At 31.6% G+C, this 22,415-nt stretch overlaps 1 protein-coding gene and 1 pseudogene across 1 annotated transcript; both read right to left on the reverse strand.

Moving 5' to 3' along the window:
* Positions 1-6,433: 6,433 nt before the first annotated feature.
* LOC128167392 (uncharacterized) lies at positions 6,434-9,858 on the reverse strand. The gene is made up of 2 exons (XM_052833094.1): positions 9,790-9,858; positions 6,434-9,287 (listed from the first exon to the last, which is right to left on the reverse strand). The coding sequence occupies exon 2, from the start codon at positions 8,852-8,854 to the stop codon at positions 7,058-7,060; it is 1,797 nt and encodes a 598-aa protein (XP_052689054.1). The 5' UTR covers positions 8,855-9,287; positions 9,790-9,858; the 3' UTR covers positions 6,434-7,057.
* Positions 9,859-15,330: 5,472 nt separating this feature from the next.
* Positions 15,331-20,152, reverse strand: LOC128168324 (heat shock 70 kDa protein 12A-like; annotated as a pseudogene).
* Between the last annotated feature and the right edge of the window lie 2,263 nt (positions 20,153-22,415).

Below are 22,415 nucleotides of genomic sequence, written 5' to 3' on the forward strand. Positions count from 1 at the left end.
TGTTTTTCACAAAGGTTAAAATTTTTAAATACTATTCCTTTTCCTCCAACAATTTACCGGACAAAAACACATAATATCAAAATTAAATTATACAAATAGATAAAACATTAAACGGAAACCAAAAATAAATGGTGAAGTGCGTATGATTTTGGGAAATTTTGGATTTACTGAGTCGGTGTAAATTCACAAGTTGTCATATTGATGTTTACATCTGATTTTCTTACCTTTTTCGCTCTTTGTCATTGCGCATTTCAATTGAAATGAATTTTAGAGGTTATCAAACAAATTTAGTGCATTTTTGTTTTCAATCATTTCGCGATATTTTGTATTTTAGCGCAATATAATGTATTTTATTCATGTACATGTATTATGATAATAAGTTACTCTTTCTGTATCCAGTATTTAGAAATAAGAATTTGTATTTATCAAATCAGTTTGAAATGCAGACTTGTTTAACTCTAATGTGTCATCATTCTTGTAGTTAAAATCCATGTATCAATAACATATCTTCACTTTAAAAAGAGAATCACAAATTAAGTTTATGGTTGTGCATTAGTATCAGTGAGTTTAATCGGCTTTGATTTTCAGTATGATTTGCATTCAATATTAATGCATCTACAGGTACATACATCGTAGGTTATAGAAATATACTGTTCATATATAAATTACCAAAAAAATATGTTATTTTCTCGGAAAGCAATTTTAATGAAAGATTTAAAAAGGTTAAGTTATTACTAAATGTTACGTACACTTGTTCATAGTAAATGTTGTAGAAAGGAAAAAATGGTTTAGACAAAATATTATATAAGTATATGAAATGCAACACATATAATTAAAATGAGGGCACGTTATTTTATATAAATTATGATTCTCTCTCTCTCTCTCTCTCTCTCTCTCTCTCTCTCTCTCTCTCTCTCTCTCTCTCTCTCTCTCTTACATTTATTCGGGAGAAACCCCTTGGTGCGCATTAATGCCGGAGAAACTCCCGTGGCAATCAAATTCCACAATTAAAAGTAGAAATCGTTCTTTCTCAGTATCTGAATGTGACAAAACATTTAGCTTAAATCGCATTAGTGATAAAATACAATTGTAGTTTCATAATATATATGCTTACTTATGTTTACGTCCGAACTTACGCCTACCTATGAGTGGACGTTAAATTTTGGCTAAAGGAAGGAGTCTTTTCTGGTTTTCGACTTTTCAAACGTAAATTTAATTAATTGTTCACTAAATCAAGATGAAAGGAAATTTAAAAAGTATATTTTTCTTTCTTTTTTACTATCATACAACTTGGCATAGAAATAGTAATCAATGTTTAGAATCTAACTAGGACTATATTTTGGGCATAATATTGGCGTAGGAAAACATCATGTTTCGCAATTCAGAATTGCTGCAGATTAATGAGTCTGTTTTAGCATTTTAAAAACAATGACATTAATGGTGGAACTTTTTATTAATGTGAACTAATGAAATGATACTTGGGTTTCAGAATATGTTTTTAAAATATGATTTGCCTATCAAATTACATATTTATTAGCTTTTTAAAGCGCCCATTCTATACATTGATTTTTGTGAAAAATCACTAAAATAAGTTTTTCTCATTTATTAAATAATCAATATATTAGCTTTTCTGTCAATTTATATCTTAAAATAAAGTCTTCATAAAACATAAAAATCAGAAATATTTCATTATTGGAAGCATAAAATAATAATCAAAATTTCTTCAAAATTAAAGAAAATTAGAGGAAATGCGGCCTAAGCAATATCAATTTAAGTATAAATATATAGTAGAATAAGCTGATAGACATTCTGACATTCTATCATTTCATTGAAGAATAGAATCTTAAAATTAAAAAAATATATATACAAAGAGCTACACTTATTTTTATCACCCTTTACGTTAAGGAAAAAGGTAGTGACCTTGACCTGACCTTTATGCGAAAACAAAAATGTCAAATTTGATTAAACTGACAGAATCATTTGGTCATATGATCCGATTTGGTCATACTGTGTCAAAATTTTATGAATTTCTGATTATAAGAAATATGTTTGATAACGAGAAGACTCCTTCTTTAACTTTAAGCGGACGAAAAGATGCGCTCTTTAATAAAACTAGTCCCGTATTAACACCGGCGCAGCGCTAAGTCTGGACATACGACCCTTTATAAACGAGCCCCAGGTTCTTTATTTTTTTTTATATTTTAACCCCGACGTAGACACAATTTCCATTCCATTTTACTCAAGCATTTAACTTACATCCGTGTCAACGTCGACTTTATAATTCTGAAATCTTCCACTTTATTTTGTCTTTTCCTTTTACATTCCAGACTCTACTTTCACCACAACGTGGATTAACATTTAACCCCACTACATGACTTTATTTTCACCTCAGTGTGAAATGAAATTGTCTCAACATGGATTTTTCGACCACCTTTTAGTAAGCTCATAAATTTGAATGAAGATTGGCTGTTCAAAAACGATATCTATGCACAGCGGCGATCAGACCCTAACATTGCAAATATCGAATGTGCATAGATTCAACCCTCCATCAAGGTAAATGATACATGTATGTTACAATCTGATAGACACCGTATCTCACCATCATCAGTATGGGACAATATTGAATATTTTACCATTTCCCCCCATAATTATAAGTGACCTTAAGAGGGTTCGATGGTTGTTGCCATTTTTAGACTGTAATGGTCTCCTCTAGAAGCTGTTTATTTTAAAAATATAGAAAAGTACCCAAATTTTAAAGATTAAATGTATGAATTTGTCCTTTACTTAATCATTGTTCATAACTATCTTATCCATTTATTAAAATCTAAGACATCTTATGATTATTTAATGTGTTGACCATCCAGCCTCTTTAACGTAAACCTGATCAGTCGAAATGCTAAATCATACGAACCTTTATGTTTCAAAGCATCGATGGACCTAGAATACTCTTCCTCACTACTTTGCAAATGCTATTAAGTAATTCTTCTCTCGTATACTGAATTGCTGTTGAAAAACTCTCCTTGGTCAATACCTACGCTACCGTTGTTTAATTTATCAACTGCTAAAACAACCAGTTTTAGTATCATTTTGCTTTCAATGCAACATAACTCTGAGGGTATGACGATTAGACAAATTCAGAACCGATCTATTGATTTGGTGTTCTCTATGAACTATGTTTTAATTAATATCAGTACTTCTGAGGCCTAGACATGTATATCTTTTAAATGCGTTACTATTAAACAAGAGGACTCGTAGTTATAGCTATAGCCATTCTTTCCGGAAACTAATTAGAAAATGGATAAGACAACATTCTATAGCTAAACATACCATATCCAACAATTACAATCCTAAGAAATATCTATGTAAATTTCAAAGACAAAAAACAAGTACTATTTACACCTTTCATATGAATTTGATAACTGAAATGATAATAATTAGCGAATCATAGGTACTAGTAAATAATAAACACTAACACACAACCATAATGTACCCCCTTTAATTAATATTGACGATGTCGAAATGTAAGAAAAAAACAACTCAGTCTCTCATTTCGAAAAATTCTTCAGCCATTTGAATTTTTCGGTAGAGTTTTAATGTTTGTCTCCTTGTACTACTTTTTTGTTATATTCTTATGAAAGTGATAAGAATAGCGAAATGTTCTTGAAGCTTTCTATATAAAATATATTATTTGTTTTAAGGAATAAAAAAATTAATGAATCACTTCGTTCTGCAAGCTTTGTTAAAAACGTGTATTGAGTATTTAGTTTTGTCGTCCTAAGAGTTTGAAATTGATTTGTTTAACTGAATTGAACTCAATGCCATTTAAAATGGGGGCGCCCTAATGTGACACCACGAGTTGGATTTGCTTTTGTTTTTGGCGGAATGGCCAGTAAGTTGGCTCTTTTTGATATTTTATGATTTTATATAAGCTGATAACATGATGTATTTATCCACTAAAATCTATTTAATTAATTGAATGGAAGTGTAAGAAACTTTACCAAAGTGTGTTAAATATCCTACTCTCTAGTATAAACGACCTCTTCAATACGTCTTCTCATTTGCTGTTTTTTAAACAAACGTTAACTTTAACATATACATCATATAACGCCGTTCTGTAAAAGTTTGAATATAAACAATGTTAAAAGCTTACCATCATACAAATACGGTACCTGTACATAAAATAATACTTACGTTTCCCAGTTCTAATTTCAGATTAATTCAGATATTAGGATAACCTTTAAAGATATTCCCCTATTCTTAATACTGACGTCAACCATGACAACACACAAAGAGATCTTTAAATAACATGAACTCGTTACATTCCTGTGTATACTCTTTTATTTAGGTCTGTATTTTCCCATCTATTTTTAGTGCTTGAAAGGGGCATGGTCACGATTTTCGTCCAATTCTATTTCTATTATTTACAATGCTTTAAAATGCACTTCTAATGATCAAATGAAAGTTGAGAGTCAGTCTTTAAGTTTTAAGCAAGATACAGAGCTCACAAATAGGTGTCATGTAAACAAGGCTCGTGTCCTGTTTTTGTTTACATAGGTTCAATTTATCAATTAAAATCCTTTTTCGAGCTGATTTTTCTATCTTCTTATTCATTTTAAGCATAGATAAACAATTCCCAACGTTTAACACATTCATTTTAGGTTTAAATTTAAAATCTTTACTTCAACATTCAAAATGTAAACAAAAGCTTTGTTTACATGTCAAAGAATTGTAAGCTCTGTAACTCGCTTATAACTCAACAAATGACACTCAAATTTTGTTTGCCTTTTAAGATTGCCTGACTGAAGCATTGTAATTATTCAATCAGAAAAATAATGTTTGACCAAAATCGTGACCACGCCCCTTTAAAATATTTCTGTGACGTCATCAATTGTTAAACCGAGTCCAGTGAATCTCGTAATGTTGTGCAACAAGTGTTTCTTTATTCAATATATGTTTTTGTGCAGCAATCTTACTAATTATCTGGTACATCGTGCTGTGCCAGAAATTAAATGAACATTATTTAATTTACTTATTGATAATGGAGATAATGTATAACATATTTCAACTGTAGTCAATTGCATGTGCTTATAAACATACATGATGTGAAAAAAGGATAAGTGAGTTATGGTTATCAAAAACAATATGATCTTTTAGAGGATCATTGCGAGAGAGAAAAAATCACACCCTAATGCTTATTTTCAAGTTTATAATAGTTTAATGTTTGTCAATGTATATGATTTTTTTATAATTATAAAGTAATTTATTTGATTAGAATTTGAAAAGAGGGTCTAAGTTGAAACATTTATAGATTCTTTAACATACCATTGGAGAAATTATTGTTTGACCAGCTCGTTTTTTCAATATCACCGTACTTAAATTACAAGAAAGCGTATTTCTTTTCCCGAATTTATACATTTACTCTAAGTTGCTGAATAATATCTATTATTGGAAGGAAAAAAGAGGGGTAGGGGGCCTTCTTCCTGTTACCAATGACTTGCAGTACTGGTAATTGACCTGTACCTTTGGTACCCCACTACCACCCCTATCCCCGTTTTCAAAGACGGTAAATTAGATTCATTAGTTTTAACAAATCGTCATACTATCACCAAATTAGGAATTAAATTCCAGAATTTGTGATTTCAATGTACTTTTTTCAAAGTGTGTCGATAGTAAAAAAATGTTGATGTACCTTCATAACGCACTTTGACATTTTTTTTTCAAAGTGGGTTAACTTGGTCTAAAATTTAACGCACTTTGAAACAATTTTTCAAAGTGCGTTGATTTTGTCCAAAATTTAACGCATCTGAATTTTTTTTTGCGTAATTTTTTCAAAAAAGTGCGTTGCCATAGAGGACACTCGAGAATATTGTGTCGTTTGTTTCAGATTTGCCGTATGTGCAAAGTGGACTGTTCAGCATGTGCAGAGCGGATTGTTAACTATATTGCGAGAGGAAAGGTGATATTTCAAAGCGCTGCATTTAAGTCTAAATGTGGATTGTAAAATTTGATCCCTGCGATGACTTAAGTAATTGTTATTAGAAATAATATTTTCAATAATAAATAGTAATTGTAGTTAGTAATAATATTTTTGCTCTGTAATATGTAGTTTAAAGTTGAAAGGTTGTTAATGTTTATTAATGTGTAAAGTGTTCAGTCCCGAGCTTGCGCGGGATATCATCTTTTTATTTTATAATTATTACGCTGTGGTTATCCACTTAGCAAAATGACTAAAATATTCTTATAAAAACTTCCCCATTCTCTAGAATACATCGTATTATAAACACGTAAACAATTTTAATGTGATTACTAGTATATCTTTTAAAAGTATAACTATATCTATGATATATTTCAGTTACTTTCTTATGATTTCTCGCCTAAATTAATAATTCTGATATTAGTCATCCAATCTCAGGAAAGAAAAAATGGATGTTAAGAAATTTTATGGCACAATAAAAAAATATTACAACATGTCAAACATAATAATTGTATAAGGATCCATAAGCATAATATAGATTGCGAACATATCATAACAAAATGATTCTATACTACACGTTTTTAGCAAATCGGTTTGGCAAAAACTATGTCGTCTAGTAAGGCCTATCATAAAAATATCAATTTTAGGAATAACAACCAATAATGAACAAATAATTGTTTCAAATGATTTACAAAATATAATGCATTGCTCAGTCTTAACAATAACAGTGTGAGCATGATGTTAGATCAATGTAATAAAAGTACTGTAAATATACCGTTATTATGTGATAAAAGCAACCCTTTATCCGAAAAAAAGTGTAGATAAAGGAGTATCTGATTTTTGAATGTCTTTCCTTTTATTATTCATCCACTTTACTATTCGACTGATTCTTGTATCTTGTTTTGTTATTGAAACCCAATTATGGATGTTTGCAGCTGCTTCTGGTAAGTTATATCTTATCTTGTCCGGTAAATCGCAACTGTCAGCAATTATTATTAATACTTTATTTGAAGAGATGAATCCCATTTTAATACATTGGAGCACTGTTTCTAATTGAATATCAACAAATCTTTCTTCCTTCAATTAAGAGGTGGTCACACAAAAAATCAAGTGCTTACATTGCTTAAGGATTTCACATTGTATTTCAAATACCGACTTTCCACTTCTGTTGATATGGGATTCCTCAAACGTAAAACCCGTCGTAACGTCATGTTTTCTCAGTGGAATAACGAGTTCATGATAAACCGAATTTCGATCAGCATCTCCGCATAAAACATAACAGCAGACCGAAGGACCACACTTTCCAGAAGTAAAATCAAATGGTTGTCCTAAGACCATTTCTCTGATAGGTTGAATTATGAATTTTCCGTACCAATTAAAGCATTTATCAAGAAAAAAAGCCAATAATAAAAGCAAAGTGAGGAATATTATCAGTTCGCCTACAATACGTGCTATTAAAATACAGGTATCTCTGTTGTCAAACCATTGATAATCTAAGTCAAGTGTTTGTAGATTTTGTATGATTTCCTTCTTTCTGGCCTTTGTTGCGTTGTCCATTTTGTAGAAGTATGCCGTATCTGGTAGTACGTATATTGTGTCTGGATGTTGGACCTCTCTTAAGATAAATGACCTACTTTTTGAATCGTAAACTCGTCGTAAATATACGACTGTGTGGATTCCAAACACATTGTATCCCGCGCATTCCGTAAAGCGAGTTTCAAATACTTTAAAATACTTATACAAAATATGAGAAGACTCTGAAAGATACGGAACATCAAACCAATTCATTGCCTGTCCGAAAATAATATAAAGATATGATAAACTTGAGCAAAACAATGGAGAATCTTTTGGTCGATTAAATTGAACTCCATTAACGTAATAATACTGAGTAATGTCTTCTATATCACTATTAAATGACATTCGTTTCCATCTTATATCAATCGCTCCCCCTGGTGTTGCATATATATAGAATTCCCTTCCAGAGTACTTTCTCACACTGTACTGTGCTATGAGAAATTCAGAACTCTTAATGAAAGACGATGCCATTCTGTGCTGAAAAAATAATTTTTCGCCGAAATGTTCATAGAGCCGAAAAGAGCAAGTGATATCTCCGAAATCAGAATTTTCAATAAAATCAATATCTAGTTCAGTTATAAAAATATTAGACGAATTTCTTATTTTAGTAATGAAATTATAATAAGGATAACTATCGTTCAAGGACCATAAGACAGTTATTGCGGCTTTAGTATGCACAGTTGCACTGCAGGGCAGCTTGACACTCTCGCCAATTCCAACAGTATATATTTCTCGCTGATATGGCCGCATTGTTTCACATCTGTCTTTTAACTGCAAACTCAATAAATCTTGAGTTAGATATGATTTATGTCCTGTTCTCATGAATAACATTTGGTCAAGTCTGAAATTCTTGATATGTGTGTTTAGTTTACTCACATTGAATTCGTCTAATTGTTCGGAATAGACGTAAGACCACTCTGTAAGAAATTCTCCTTTGCTTTTCTTAATACTATTTAACCAACTTACACAAATGTTCCACATTAGATAAAAAAAGTATGTGAATACTAACAAATGAATCACCGTCATTATCATGTACAAAATCCACCTCCAAAGCTTGTACTTTTGTAAAGTTAACAAAAAGAAAGATAAGACAAACCGAAAAATTGAAAACAAAACCAGAAACAAACGTTCCCAGTCCATTCCAGCCATAATGTCATCTGATATGTAGGCAGTTATGTAGGTGTATCTTACAACGTATGGAACTACACATACCATGCAGTGATACGGGAAATAAGGACGATAACATTGTATCTGGCAACGTGCAACACGTTTCATAAACGACAATAATATGAAACTAATGCACATGAAAATTAAAAAAATATATGTACTAAATAAAATGAATGTGTAATATGAATAAACAAGAACGAGTTCTTCTGAGTTGTCGTAGAATTAGTTTTTATGAATGAATGACACATATGTTTGTTGGTCCAAATATCCATAGATGTAAAAGAGTATCGGCAAGAGCTGGAAAGCTGTTAGAGCCATCACTCCATACACGAAATCTATCATTTTCATGATTTACTGTGAAAATATCAGTTGACGATTAAAGATTTTTCTCCGAGAACGAAATTTCTGTTTATATACAAGACGTTATTGAACTTCCAGTTCTTTATCTAAACCCAAAAATCGTTTACCTTCCTCTTCACTTCATGTTTTGACAATATATGTTGTACAGTCAGAATTTTGACAATAAAACATGGATCATCTTGAACATACACAAGTCCTTGGAGGTTGAGGACTGAAATAAGAAACATATAACATGCTTAGCGATTCACTACACTTGCTCAAGTTTCTATATTGTTTTTATTTTTTAATTTAACAAATTTCCCTATGTTTCTTAAATGTTAATTCCTGCTTTTTACCATTCTTTATTGTCATCAAACGTCTTTGTTTGGCATCAGTTCATTGTATAAGATCACTAGAATTATCAAACATAGATACATGTATTTGAGAAATTCTAGTGATCCAATTACAATTGTCATTAAATGTTTCGTTCGACGTAAATTTTTTATAAAACGCTAAATATAATGTACATGTGTTATTTTGTTTTTCTCCTTTTACAACAAAAATATTTATCGATTTTTTTACTTTCACTTTCCTTTTTAGCAGAAATATTGTATTCGACATTATTTGACAATAAAGTGTATATCATTACGTGTCTGTCAGTGAAATATAAACAAAAATTATATACATTGTATATAACATTCAAACAAGAAATTCATTATCGTTAGCACACTTACGTTTCAGAATTTTTTCTTTCTGTTCAAACCTGTTTATATTTATTGTTCGTTTTTTAAGACACATTCCTTTACAAAATGAAACTAGTATACACTTTTTTAAAGCCAAAAAGTGGATGCTCTAGAAGAGATAAATGTTGGTGGTTTTTATTTCATTGCTCCTACATAAATTAAGAACTTTCTGCATAGTATACAATTTTCATATGTATATATATATATATATATATATATATATATATATATATATATATATATATATATATATATATATATAATTGATTGCATTCATGCGCAAAGTATCACATATCAATGTCGTATTTGTCAATCTTTTCGTTCATACAGCTCATCATACTGACTTTGTGGTCTTGTTTCTAGGGAAAGGCACATTAACATATTTCTAAATAGTCTAAATGTAGAAAGTATACCTATTTCAAAACAAGAATAGAATTCCTGGGTCCCCCGCCGGTCAAGCAATAGATCTATACTATTATCGACCAAGGCTGATTTAGGAACTTGACCAAGGTATTAGTAATATAAACATTTGGTATAAATTTCATGTAAATCCGTAAAAATTTGTAGGCATGAGAGCGCTTACAAGGTCAATTTTTGGATAAAACGGAGTCATTAGTGTGGTCAAAGTCCCATAACTCCAACAAAAAGTATCGACCAATGCTGATTTTCGAACTTGACCGAAGTATTAGTAATATAAACATTTGGTATAAATTTAATAAAAATCCGTCGAAATTTGTAGGCATGAGAGCGCTTACAAGATCAATTTTTGGATAAAACAGAGTCATTATTGTGGTTAAAGTCCCATAACTCCAACAAAAAGTATCGACCAATGCTGATTTTCGAACTTGACTAAGGTAATAGTTGTATAAACATTTGGTATGAATGTAATGAAAATCCATCAAAATTTGTAGGCATGAGAGCGCTTACAAAAAAGTGCAACGGACGGACGCACGGACACACGGACGGACGCCCGGCATTTCTATGTCCCCGCTCCGCGTTGCGGCGGGGGACAATAATGAAACCTGGGTACAGATACATTACACCTATCTTTCAAAGAATAACAACTATCTTCAAATGAACTAAAGATAGGTTCAATTAAAAAATACCTATCTCTAATTCATTTGAAGATATCTATAATTGATTTAAAGATAGGTAAAATTGATTTAAAAATAAGTACAATTAGAACAAATCCACAAAGGATTTGAAGATACATGTAGGTGCTATTCAATTAAATCTAAGGTTCAATTCATTTGTTTTGTTATTGAAAATATAAATGCTCCCTTGGAGACTTGAACATGGAGGGAAATGCACAGAGCATGCAGATCACCGACGATGAAGATGAAAAGAGAAAATACATAAATATCCTTAAATACTTACATGGCAAAAGTAAGAGAGAAATGTACACAAAAGTAATAAAAGGGACATTTTTGATAGACTTTATTTTTCAACGAATTTACTTTTTGTGATATTAAAATTGAAGACCTATTGGCCAACTGCTATAATTCACTTCATTATGACTAGACCAATGATTTCCTTTTCAGGCCTTAAACTAAGTCTATGAAAAAAACCCAGATCTTTGCACGCTGAGATTATCCTTTCGTCATGGGTTTCCTATAATCAATCATTAAACGCTGCCTCCAATGATTGCATTTTAAGTCAACAATGTTTAAGCTATATAATTTTTAACCATAGACACAGCTTTGAAAATCGCCGAAATTAAATCAAAGAAAAGTAGTCATTATATGCAGTTTTTAAGTGTAAATAAACTTGTTGCTACATTTGACCTTTGATTTCAAATAAAAGTCGCATGTTTCCAGTAGTATGATTTATCAACATATTTTTTCAAATATAGTTAAATTAAAATGAAATAGACTTTGAATCAGATACTTTTTCAATTGTTTTCAAAAATTTTTAGTGATTTAATTTACCCCATAACTATATTTCATTACTTATACGTATTTCAACTATGACTTGTGTTCTGTCTACCAACCTAACCGGCCAATGAGATCATCATCTGACTAATGGAAGCTGGTAGTGAAGAGGTTATCTAATTAATACGGCGCAAGACCTATAAACATTCTAGATGCCCAATCGTGGAATGAACTACCATTGGAACTTCGTAAGACTGAAACACACGGAGCATTCTGCAAGACCCTCAAAACACCGCTGTTCAAGCGTGAATATAAAACATAGAGGGGTAGTATGTAAAGACTACGTATGTATATATCATGTCCATCCTTTAATTATATCATCACTCTACATAAGTGTCGGAACCGGGGGAGGGGGCGGGAAGGGGGCTGAGCCCCCCCCCCCCACATTTTTGGCAAAGTTAGCCCGAACCATTGGCCACATAGAGGGTTGAGCCCCCCCCCCCCCCACTTTTTCTCGCAGCAAACATAACTGTTCGCAAATTTACCATGAAAAAATTGAAATATTGAGAAGTTGGGGTCATAGGGTATATGAGCCCCCCACCCAACGGATTAGGAATTTCATGATATGGGGGAAAACAAATTTTGTTGAATGGTAAAATTTTTGCTGATAGGTAAGATTTTTTTTAGGAGTATAGGTTTACCCCCCCCCCCCCCCCCCCCTTTCAACGGATTAGGATTATCATGATTTTGGGATAAAGGTTTTTTTTATGGTTTTTTTGGTTTTATTTTTTTTTTGCTTGTCAAGATTTTTGAGGATTAGTCTTTCTATTTGCTATCGACGCCACTGCTCTACTAATGTTTTAACATAGCATTTATAAGCACACCCCTTTTATAAACACAGAGTACAGTGCAGAGAAACTACATGTATATTTTGCGCTATATCAGTCAATATAATGATAATAATAATACCATTATTTGTATAATTATGAATTACGTGTTGATTTCAGACGAAGTTTATTTTAAAGTGCTGTTGAGCTTTGATACGAAGAAAAACTAAACAAAGTCACATGATAATTCTAGTTTAAAAATACGGCTTCAGAGACAATAAGTACGAAAGCCCATTGAGCTCATTTTCGTAGGTAAAAAAATATTTTTTTCGCGAGTAAACGCGAAACTTTCGCGATATAACACGTAAGTTTCGCAAATAAACGCGAAACTTTCGCGATATAACGCGTTAGTTTCGCAAATAAACGCGAAACTTCCGCAAATAAACGCGAAACTATCGCGAATAAACGCGAAACTTTCGCGATATAACGCGTAACTTTCGCGAATAAACGCGACACTTTCGCGATATAACGTGTAAATTTCGCGATATAACGCGAAACTTTCGCGAATAAACGCGTTAGTTTCGCGAATAAACGCGTAACTTTCGCGAATTAATGCGAAATTATTATATAAATATTGTCATTTCATACAGAACCCATATGAAGAAAAACGATGGAAAACAAACACATTTTAAGTTTTATATAATAAAATACTTATTATTCATTATTATTATAATATCCGTGTTACGTTGATTTATGAAGACAAAATCACTTTTTTGCATATAGATATTAATAAATCTGATAAAACTTTATCATAACATTTTATATGTTATATGTCCAAAGTAGATAATATGTTTGAGCATCATATTACGATTTTCAGTTGTTCGCTGACCCTGTGTTCGAACAGGCATTCATTGATGATCTTTTTCTTATAAAATTAATATAAATTTAACCGTCACAAACCTTTTAAATCTTAGTATTAATTTTTGAATGACATATGTGATAAATTTCGAGGACGAATTTACGTCATCTAGATTTGAACCAAAGCTTGAAAATTTCAATTCACAGCTTGACTTATCTTTCTGATATAAAACTAGACGTTAAGTTATGTTGCAGCGATATAATATATATTATAACGTTTTAAACAATGATATCCTTTATATTCTAAAATGATACCTAATTAAACGTTTAATTCGAATTAAAATTGTTATAATTCAAATATGTTGCTGCTTCATTTTTAATAATACAGCGCCCATTAGAATGTGAGAAGCGCGATGCATTAAGTTCTTTGAAAATCAATACTAAGATTTTAAAAGATTTCCTACGTTTGAATTTATGTTAATTTGCATAAGGTTAAATCTAATTCATTTACATCTTTATATAATATTATTTTGTTTTATTTAAATTAATATATTTGTTTTCAGTAATTATTCTTCAGAGGGTTTCTTCTATGAAATAACAATATTTATATTTTAAGTTTCGCGTTTAATCGCGAAAGTTTCGCGTTTCATCGCGAAAGTTTCGCGTTTATTCGCGAAACTAATGCGTTATATCGCGAAAGTTTCGCGTTTATTCGCGAAAGTTACGCGTTATATCGCGAAGGTTAGACGTTATATCGCGAAAGTTACGCGTTATATCGCGAAAGTTTCGCGTTTATTCGCGAAAGTTACGCGTTATATCGCGAAAGTTTCGCGTTTATTTGCGAAAGTTTCGCGTTTATTTGCGAAACTTACGCGTTTAATCGCGATAGTTTCGCGTTTATTTTTTTTACCTACGAAAATGAGCTCAATGGGCTTTCGTAAATAAGCAAGTTTAGATATTGTGATATCGTAGTTAGGATTTTAGGCAATGTTAATGACTTTCATTACAGTAGTGGTAAAAAAAAAAGTATTTTATTAGCCTTTTGAGTAATTATGTGATCTAATCCTTTGCAAGCAGCATAACTTGGATGGTAGTGACGTACAAAGACAAAGGGAGATTCTGCATGTCTAGTGTCGTAATTTAAAAAAATAATGACGTCATTTTGGAATTGCGACGAAAAATGACCATCGAAAACTTATGTCAACACCATACTAAGTTGTTATTGTCAATATTTAAATATATACTATATAAGTAATTAAATATATGTTCGATTCAATTATACCTATCTGTAAATCAATTATATATTATACCCATATTTATTGCATTTATCGTCAAACAAATTGAACGTTCGAACTATCTTCAAATCGATGAACGATATAAAATAAAACTGTAACAAGCAAAAGTTACCGAACATTTGTTATTTCTTTTAATGTTGTCAAATCGATAAAACATCGTTAAAAATACAGCAGTAACTGCTACTAAAAGTAGTATATAATTAATAACCTGACAAAAAGGGCTAAGACATATGACCTTGTGCAAACCATCTAGAAAACTTTATCCAGTTCGATAAAGGATAATATAAAACCAATGAAACCCTTCGTAACAAGCCAAAATAACAATCCTTAAGATACAATACCAATGGAAAAATTATGCAATACAAATTAATTATCTTACAATACAAATGAAATATTTTCAATACAAATGGAAATTATACAATTGAATACCCGAAGACTTTATACGGTACAAATGAAAAAAAATATACAATAGAAATGAAATTATACAATGCAAATGTAAATAATAGAATGCAAATGAAAAATGATATAATGCAATATTACAATGCAAATCAAACATTGTAACATTTAATTTATAATTATGAACAAATAATATTGGCAATTTCTTAAGAAATGAATAATTGGAAGCCATTTGTTTAGATGAGAGCATTTAAATACAAACTTATTCAGCTTGTTTGAGTCGTAGGCTCATTACAACGATCCTTAAAAATATTAATTTCTTTATCAGATATTTCAGATATCATTGTCCAAGATAATATACTGCCTTTTCTTTACTTTTTGGCTGATATGCAACAAATTCTATCTCCGTTTCTCCAAAACACATTTCAACATATATATCTTCATTAAGCAGAAAACTATGACCTTTCGGAAGAAGACAACCAATGTAAGAACACCCTAATTCGTCGATGTATTTCGGATTTTCGGTTGTGCTCGAATATAGTTCTATATCTCCCTCTTTATGAAATTTCTCAATGTAAAACTTTTGTTTCCTTTGATATTGTCCAACGGTTACGACTTCATCAATCTTCAAAAGATTACGAAACAGATTTGCACAGCGTAGCTCCCCTTTCTTTTCATATTTATACTTTTCGTCGTGTATTGATGAATCAAATTTTTCGATAACACAAATACCATACGTGTATTTGCTCCGCCTTTGCCTAATTAGACTCGAATCGTGCCCAAAAATGACCGCATCCCAAAGAACAGACCATGGCGCGTCTTTTGGGACGATGGTGCGCATTTCAGGAAATGTTGATTTGATTCCCTCTAAAAGCATCGGTGACTCGGCAAAACCACCAACAAGAATAATGGTGGAAATACCTCATCCGTTTTTCAGTCGAAATAAATTCTTTAGATGGTCATTTATTTTGTTTATACATTTTTTCAAAGAATTTTTCCGCATCCTTCGAAGCCATTTCCAATTTGTCCCGCTTGAATGAAAAAGTAAACTGATGTCCTTTTTTTGTCAGTACAGTCTCTTTTGACCTCAAATTTTCTCCAGGATAAACCTTTGCGTATGTTTCCCCGAGTTCAAAAGGAATTCTGACCCTAAACTTTATGTCCGACTGGGGCTTAATTGTGCGTTTGGCTATTTCAAATCCCCTGCAAGTCTCAAAGAAAATATTTTGTGCCCGTTTATTGATACATTTCGTTGCATCTTTACCAATGAGGCATTTGATGAAATCCATGTATTCTTCATCCACTCTGGTGCCACCCCAGTCTCCTCCATTTGGTTTAATGAGTTCTCTGACTTGTCCATCTTCTATCACTTCGTGTGCTGTTATGTCAATGGTGCCACCTATTAGGTAATAGAAATGTTGTCGTTTATGAGGTTTATGAATAAAAACTTACCTTATTCATAGCCAAATTTGTGTGTTGAAGCATATTGCATAAACAAACATACCGCCCGCGTCTACAACGATGTATTTTGAACCAAGAGCAAAAGCTTGAAAACATTCTCCTTTTTTCCCATCTACTCTTTTCTCTACAGGAAGATGTTTAACGTACAGAGCTGCTGCTTCAGGTTCCAAAGCTATAGTCAGCATGTAGGAATCTTTTCCAGCCTGTGAAAATTTAAATGTATGCACTTAGTTGTTAAAAAAATAAAATAACACCCTAAAAGTAGAAACTCTGATCTTATGTGATCTTAAACAACGAGGTATACATTTATTTATAATTAACATATTTTGAGGGTAATATGATCCTAATCCAATTTTAGACATTTTTATATCGTCGCTTTCGGTTCCGATTTATAGCTCATTTTGTAAGATAGATAGATAGATAGATAGATAGATAGATAGATAGATAGATAGATAGATAGATAGATAGATAGATAGATAGATACATGTAGATAGATAGATAAAATGGTATTTTGTGAAGGCATAATTATATAGAAAAGTGGCGGATAAATAAATTTCTTTCTTACGAAATCAAGAAAAGGTAGTGGCCCCTTTAGTTAGGTGCCAAGACAGTCGTAAAGTCTAGTGCATTGCAGAAGCAAATTGTTGATTAAAACACTTATTATCTTGAAAATAATCATTACCACACCCATTAATTTCGTACAAAGGGATTTTAGGGGTCAAAGTTCTCAAACTTCATATCTAGAGAAGTAGAAATATTTTGTTAAGCGTTAAGCCAGAGAAAATACATGTGTAGATGGTTAATTCCATTCGACTAATTCCACTAATCGAAACAGCGATGTCTGACCTAATGATTTAAAGGACTGGCCACTTAAAATTTTTTTTTTTTTTTCATCTTATTAAGGAAAAAGTTTGAGATAAATCTAAGAAGAACAACTGTTTCATTTGACATAAATAAAATTCCAAGCTTTTTTACATCATTGATAGCTGCTCTTTCGATAGAAATAGATCTCGTAAATTTAATTACCTTGTCACTAGACTTTGACCCGTGCGTGCACGGGTTGACATTGCATATCGGATATTGTCATCACGAAGACAAAAGTAAGTACTTACATGTAGTTGAAATGTATATTTGTCATTTTATACTTACTCTCGTAAGAAATCATTAATAAATATGAACAGAATATATAGCAAAAGTCCAATGAAAATTTACCCGTATTTGTTTTATCATTTCTGAGTTTATTCATGCAGATGTGATATTGTGGAAACATAAACTAAAGATCCCGTTAGGGTGAATGTATTGCGCAAGCGCAAGATTGTAAAATCCAAAAAATCCAGGTGATTTCCGGGATTTTTTTGAGCCATTTTCGTTGATTATTAATAAGCAAAGCTTAACTGAGAAAAAATAAAAACAAATTGGTAATTTTCAAGTACCAATGATGTTTAAAATATATAAAACAAAAGACAGTATTCTTCCGATTTCTCGGTATTAAAAACTAAAAATTTGAGTCTATTATTTTAATATAGTAGTATAGATTGGTCATTTACAAAACTATTTTGTTAAAAAACATTCGGATTGCGTACACAAATATTCTGAAGATGATATAAAAAGGTTCTTGCGTTTCTGATTAGCAACAGCTTTGTAGTTTTTTTGAAAACCAAATCACAGAGTCCAGATCATACGTTTCATATGTAGATATTTTACAAAAAAGACATTAATGGTAACAACAAAACTTTATGATAAATTTGGTGATTTGAATTTTTCTATCGTCAACTTTCCTTACTTATGTAGCAATATACCTTTATCACCTGCATATGGAGTTTTTGTCTCTCAGTTGATTTGATACGCAAGGGCATGCTCTACGTTTTATCAATTTCTAAAACAAAGGCAAGCTACTGACAAACAAGCTAATAAAACAGGACTAACAACAGTCTCGATTAAAGTCATCATTTTGTTCGATTAGTTCTATGATCGTTAAAACGACCATACCCAGCAAATACAATCTTTTGCTAGGTATTATTCACCGACTTGTCTTCATATTTTTCCGTTTTTCCGATTACGACAAAGAGCACACGACGGGCGTGACTTGTCTGAAGAGAATGCTCACTCATCAATGGCACCTCAACCTACCTCTAATTATAGTAGAAGTCCGTGTTTGCTCTGCTTTTCTTTGGGACTTTTGAGTTTGAACGCTGTTCTTTATCACCGCATTTAAACAAGAAAAAGGGGATGAACCCTTTATTGATGGTCCATGAAACTCCTAATTAAAAGTAGATTACAAATAACTTTGTATAACGATTAATATTGTGTAATGCATTATAGAAGCAATCTTTTTTCAAGCTATAACTTTCTGGAACAAAATAATTACCCACCTTTTAAATACCTTATTATGTATTTTGACGCAAAATGTTTAGAGAAGTTGACATAATTTGTAAATCAGTTTTAGATAGGAGCAAGAACAAAAATTTCTTTTCAAGTTTTTTCTTATGATATTATGAAAAAAAGGACTTGTCCCTAAAATTAACACTCAGGGACCCATGAATACTATTATAAATAATATTGAAACGACAACAATGTAACATTATTGAAGCAAAGTTGGTGATAATAACTGTTTAGGGATATTTCTTGCACTATACTAGTTAATCGTTAATTTGCCATTTGTTAAAAAATGTAAGACCCTCTGTTGAACATGTTAAAAGATATTGGTGTTCATATACATCATCTTAAAGTTTGGGATGTGTGTGTATTTATATTAGTCTTTAAAATATTGAATATAATACCTACTCGTTACATGTAGTAGTTTTTTGATACGTTTACTCAGTTATGATAACTGCTTGTTTCGCTCATATCAATAACTTTATATTTTGTTGAAATGTTATTTATATTTTGGAAATTGATATATCATGTTCTTTTTGTATGAAACTTATCAGTATAGTTTAATTTTATTTACATTGGTCGGCATTTTTGTTTTGAGTTAATCTCAATTAATATTTTGACTTTAAAATATCACCTTCACAGCAGCTCTTCGCATGAATGATTTCGCAGGATCTGACCATATGGCTGGTACTGTAATAATCCATTTAATGTCTTCTTGTTCAATATCGGTTTGTTGTTTTCCTGCTTCCTCAAGAAGGGACTCTTTTAGGTACTTGAGAGATTCAGAAAATACAGTCAATGCAGGCATTGGCTTCCCAGTTTCATCCTCAATCAATATATCTTGGTCAACTGACTTAAAGTATAAGACAGAGGTCATGTACATGTATATAATTGTTTTCAAGTGCTATAGATGCAACCAAGTAGGTCATAAGAAAATAGATAAGTATCATTTACCTGCACGTTATAAAGAGACATTTTGAATCTTCTGAATAAGTACCAAGAACCAAGGGCTTTTTCATTTGTAAGCTCCAGGTATTTGGCTTTAGCCTCAAAACCAAAATTGCTGAATTTCTTTTCTTTAGTGAATAAAATACATGTCGACGTTTTGTTATGCATCGTTGCACTTCCAGGATCCACCCATTCTTTCACATAAGCGTTTGTTGGGTTTGTCAAAAAATCATGTCTTGTAGAAAAGGCATATCCTGAATATGTTGTTCCAAAGTCTATTGCCGCCACAATCAGGTAGTTTTCTTGATTCACAGAAGCCATTCTATACCTGTTAAGTACAGGGTTTTCTATTATAAACATTTTCGCGATGATTTAAGTTGATATCACCATTTTACTATAAGTTCAAGCTTAGTAAAGCCTATAGATGAAATGAATTTTTTCTCTCTATAAAAAAAGAAAGAAGATATAACGAATCAAGGTTACACTAGCATCGAACACTAAGGGACTGCAAGTCATTTAATTTCCGAGAACACAGAGTTAATCTAACATACGGTAATTTGAATCGAACAGGTTTGAAAGTAAATCGTGTTACCTTGAGAAGAGACGGGACGTTGGTCACGTGACTTTTATTGATCACATGATTTAAAGAAAAATACAATAGACAAGTTGATTGAATCGTTTTTATAATCTCTATTTATACAAAGAAGGCATCTCTATTTTGATTGGTATCCCCACATATCTAAATATTTAGTTAATTTTGGGAGGGTGATATATTTTGAACAGTTGTAGAAAGAAAAATGTCTTAACTAAAAGAATATAAGTTGGGGGAAATTTAACAATTTCAATATTTTCCGTGCTGCTTTGCTTTGAATATTGGGAATTTTGAGATGGTTGGCGGACTGTTATTGACATTTTTTATTTAGAGATGTAAATGTACAAAATCATAAATAGTTAATATATTCATTAATATAGACTGATTATTATTCTGTGTGTGTGTTAAAAATAAACCTAAAGGATGTATTACATTTTTAAAGGTTCAAAACGGATATTGTCTCTCAAAAAGTCATAATTATATAATTAGGAGTAGGGGTGATTCCTAATAAAGTATCTCTCTGGAATGCCAAGAAAGTTGCCATGATGTTATGTGTTATAAAGCAAATGCTAAGATTGATATATGAAATTTCGAAAGAAAATTTCATTGGGTATTTTTTATGTGCCATCACGTTTTGGTAAAAGGTGACAAATATGAAGATTAAAATTAAGCATAATTTTTTCTCACATCATCTACATGTATTTATATTTAAACCATAAGAATCAACAAGTTTTAGCGCTGAATTTAGTGTATATAAAAAGCACAACGTTTTCCTACATAGTAGGGGTCAGCCGACATTCGTGATTTTCTATAGTAAATCCATCGTCGGTAATTACTGTAAGCGTATGCGAGACTGCCCGAGGGTTTCCGACGATGTAGTAAATCGAGAACGGGCATTCATTTCAAAGCCTTTGTTTACTGTCAGCCTAACCGTGTACAAACTTGTGGAAAAGAAAACAGACGCATTATACATTTAGAAAACTCCTGTGAAAATAAGAAGTTTGTACAACATTAGGCTGGTACCTAAACTATGGAAAACGCATGAAAATTTCAAGGTTTTTCCTGGAGCAAGTGACAGCTATTACCTGCGTGACTTATGTTTGAACCCATGTATGGAATAAAGTATTTCAAATAGTCACGTGGGTTTTATCAAGGTAGTTTTGTCAAATGTGCTCACTGTCACCCCTGCGAATGTGTTCGGAATGTTTTCTTTATCGTTGCTAAGTATGTAATAAATCCAGAGGTGCTCGAATAAAAGTTCACGAGACTTTACCGAGATTTGTTCAGTTCCTGTGAAATTTCGAGCGGAAGTATAAGTGTTCGGATAATATTCTCAAAATACGTAAGTACTGGTCGATTTTCGTATCATATTCTACTTTGATTTATGTTAAAACATTAACATCTTTTAAGATGCAAGTCTTATTTCACCATCTAGCGGGTTGTTTTTTTTTAAAATTAAACGATGATAGTCAGAACAGAGTTATCGTTCGTGTTCAACCACGTGTAGAGTGGTTGATAATATAAACATTGGGTTGCTTAATAAAATCATAGCCATGTTTGAATCTTGTGGTGTGCAATATCATGTTTTTAAAAAAAAAATAATGGCCGGTGAATGTTTTCCATAAAAACTTTGTGTATCGAGCCATTTTCAAGGAACACTCTGCATGAAATAGTAGTCTGTTTCACTATTGATGTTATTACTAGGTCAGGCGCGGATCGAAAATAAATTTTTAGGGGGGATCTCTACTACGCATGTTAATTGTCGCAACAGCAGAAAAAAAAATATTTTTTGTATTGTCACATTTATTTCTAAAACACATTTTATCCACCAATTAATGAATATAAAGTTTAAAATCAATAAAGCTCTAGAATTTATATTTGACTACAAGTACCTAGATTCTCTAAAATAGACTATAAACACGAGGCGCGATTTTTACTGCGAAGCTGAAAGGGTCAAATAAAACCACGTGATCTAAAATTTAAATGACAATAA

This window comes from Crassostrea angulata, chromosome 10 (genome assembly GCF_025612915.1).
Source record: "Crassostrea angulata isolate pt1a10 chromosome 10, ASM2561291v2, whole genome shotgun sequence".
NCBI lineage: Eukaryota > Metazoa > Mollusca > Bivalvia > Ostreida > Ostreidae > Magallana > Magallana angulata.

Coding starts and splice junctions, on each gene's coding strand:
- LOC128167392 (XM_052833094.1), bottom strand. CDS start 8,854: ATGTGCATTAGTTTCATATTATTGTCGTTTATGAAACGTGTTGCACGT.